The sequence below is a fragment of the Medicago sativa genome, chromosome 6 (assembly GCF_051527215.1).
Source record: "Medicago sativa cultivar Bolivia chromosome 6, Bolivia_mono, whole genome shotgun sequence".
In the NCBI taxonomy this organism is placed as follows: domain Eukaryota; kingdom Viridiplantae; phylum Streptophyta; class Magnoliopsida; order Fabales; family Fabaceae; genus Medicago; species Medicago sativa.
The window spans coordinates 39,228,170-39,231,364 of record NC_140754.1 but is presented as its reverse complement, the minus strand read 5'-3'; the positions used below and the strand labels follow the sequence as shown (position 1 = coordinate 39,231,364).

Sequence of the window (3,195 nt, the reverse complement as noted above, 5' to 3'; positions counted from 1 at the left end):
TGCCTCAACAATCTCCCCCGTTTTGAAGATGATAAACTTATGATTTAGGATTATGGATTTTGATTATATATGAAGAATTTCAGAGCTTGAAATTTTTTATTTTAATGCCCCCCCTCATTTTTATAATCCATTATGAATTTTTAGAAGTTTTAAAAGCTCCCCCTTATTTTGATAATCCATAGCATAAATAAAAATATGCAAATTTGAACTAAAATCAAATTCATTCATTAATACTTAACATGAAGCACAGATACATGATGAATATGGTTCAAAAACAAAAAAGAAATTCAAAGTACATATGATCATACAAAAGATGAAGTTTTATAAAACTTCAATAACTATAGATCACTAGCCTACTTAGGACCTAATACTTAGAAAACTTAAGACATAAAATCCTAAAGCTTCTCCCCCTTTATTCATCTGCAAAAAGGATAAGGAGTAGGACAAGAAATGGTTTAAGGAGTAGAGTCCCCAGAATCTGAAGATGGTTCAGACTCAAACACAGTGGGATCATCAAATACTGATGGATAAATGACCACGCCAGGAGCATGAACATTCTTAGTCCATTTAGCAAGCACACAGACAATCTTGTGAGTTTTTGTTGAAACTCTGAGAGCCCTAGCAGCCATTTTCTCAGCTCTTGAAGGCTTAGCAGGTGGAGCAGCACCAGAAGCTTGAGCCTTCTCTTTGTTGGTTGTGACAAAAGTGTTCAAAGAGTCAAACAAGGCAGACATGTTTGGCAGGTTTTGAGTAGTTTTGGTTTGTGGTATTGGTGGCGTAGACGAAGGAATGGTGCTGGGTGTTCGTAGGGAAGACACTAGATACTTGCTAATGCCAATAGTAGACCCCATGGTGGATGTTGACAAGTTAACAAACTAAGCATGTTCCATGTTCTGAGCAGATGGAACATTTTGATCAATCTGAACATCCTGACCAGGTTGAACAAGAAGCTGAACTTCGTCAGAAGACAAAGATCCTGAAGCCAATGGGTTAGGATCTGCTGACAGCTGTTCAACAGGTTCAGTGGGAACATTTTGAGCCACAGTTTTTAGAACATTCTGATCAGTGTTGTCTTGAACTTTCTGATCATTTTGCTGAATGTTTTCTTCTTGAGCATCTTGAAAGATTTCATCATTGAAATCATTTGTAGTGTCTTCTATGTTAAGATCAAAGTCAGGTTGACTCCAACATTCTCTTGTTCCAACTGAACTTCTTCATCAACCTCCAGTGGTTGATTTTTACTTCCAAAAGAGTTGGATACTAGGATCTCAGCAACTTCCCTAGTATTTTCATCCACCTTCTGAGCTTCTAGCTCAATATTTTCTTCAACTCTAATATCTTCAGAGGGTACTTCAACACCTTGATTTAGAGCAGCATCAACTTTATGATGATCTACAGCAGTTTCTCCAACTTTCTCAACAACTTTCCTAGCAAGCATAGCTTCAAATTGTTGACTGCTTGCCTCAATAAGTTCTCTTGGATATTCAGCAACATGAGCAAAGACTTTAGGAGCTGGAGTAGGGTTGCCTTTCTTAGCTTTGTGAGAGCTTGATCCAATATCCTTCTTAATGGATTGGTCAGCCTTCTATTTCTTCCTGACCTCCTGAACTTTCTGATCAGCAAGTCACTTTACTGATCTAGTCTTTTGAGTGATAGACATGTTGGTGGTTGTGATGTGAAGTTGACTAATGGTTTTGGCTGTGAATTTCATAAAGGTGTCTTGACCTTTTTTTTGTCAAGAGAGATTCCAGCAGCTTTAAATATGGGTGTCAAGTGCATCCCATATGGTAACCCAACAACTTTCTGTTTGATGGATTAGCATTGATCCATCATGTGTTTGAGCATGACAAAGCACAGATTAAGCTTTGTTTTGGTCATGAGGTGATGTATGATGCACAAATCAGTGTCAGTGATAACCTCAAAGCTTCCACATCTAGGAAGGAGAGTATGCCTAATCAGGTTGTGGAGAATCTTGGGTGTATCTTCAAGATTTGTGGATTTAAATTCATGGTTTGGTTTGATATACTCTACAAGAAGTTGTTCACGTGTAACGCCTACACTAGAGAACCAAGAGTTGTAAAGTTCATTACCTTCATTTGGGATGGTTAGAACATCTGAAAGAAGGTTCTGAGAAACTTGGATTTTCACTCCTTTGACTGTGGATTCCATGAACTTTTCTTCATTTTGTTCCTTTACAGTCATGTTTCCATAAAATTCCTTCACCAAGTTTGGAAAAGTCTGACATTGAGTAGACACAAAACTTGACCAGCCTTGAGGATTTGTGAACTTCCTTAGATTCCATCCTTTTGTCTTAAGACTCTCAAAGTCAAAATACTTAGCTCTGCTGATGGATCTATTAGTCATCTTTTCAACACTTTGAACCTTTAGTGCAGAGGCAAGTATGGCAATGTCTTTGCATTTTCCTCTTTTCTTAGTAGGAGCTTCTTCTTCAACATTCTCTTCTTGTCCATCTTCTTGCTGTGATGCAGATGAGGTTTTCTCTTCAGATAGAGGCAAAGCTTCAGTTGCTATCTTCTTCCTCCTTTGGTAAACTTTCTTTGCAGCCTTGGCTATTTCAAGGAGAGTTTCCCCAGTTTCTTCAGAGTTTGCTTCTTCTTCTGCAACTCCTTTACCTTTTCTAAAGGATTCTTCTTCAACTTTATCAGAGACAATTCTCTTGTCAGAGATGGTTTCTTCATCAGAGTCTCCATGCATCTCCTCATTCGTTTTCTTTTCATCATCAGAAACCAGATCTACATGAGTAGTGGTTGGTTTAGATGAGGATCCTTTTCTCATCCTTTGGGATCTTCTGGTTGGCATTTTAGAAGATTTGGGTTTGGGTGATTTTGGAGTATCATGCGCAGGGATGATTACATCTTGTAGAATGGTATGAAGAGGGGTTTCGTTGAGTGGAGAATGATTAGAGGGTTGATCATCAGCAGCGTTTGGTGGTGATTGAGAACGAACACGAGAGAAAGTTTTAGTTCGTGCCATTTTTCGCAAGAACATAGTATGAACTTGTTTTGAGAAAAAGTGAGAAAAACTTGGTTTGAAAAGAAGAAGTGTGATGGAAATAATCTGAATAGTTGTTGGTTATTATAGAACCAAAATGTGTTCAGTTGAGGGAAGAAAGTGGAAGTGACTTGACAGTTTTTGCATTGGAAAAGATGAAACTGAAAAGTAGTGGCTAGGAGA

General features: G+C 38.1%; 1 protein-coding gene across 1 annotated transcript; it reads right to left on the bottom strand.

Moving 5' to 3' along the window:
- Nucleotides 1–875: 875 nt before the first annotated feature.
- On the bottom strand, nucleotides 876–2,994 carry LOC146915048 (uncharacterized). The gene is made up of 3 exons (XM_085721214.1): nucleotides 1,856–2,994; nucleotides 1,243–1,547; nucleotides 876–1,156 (listed from the first exon to the last, which is right to left on the bottom strand). Exons 1-3 carry the CDS (start codon nucleotides 2,992–2,994, stop codon nucleotides 876–878), a joined length of 1,725 nt encoding a protein of 574 aa, XP_085577340.1.
- Nucleotides 2,995–3,195: the final 201 nt, after the last annotated feature.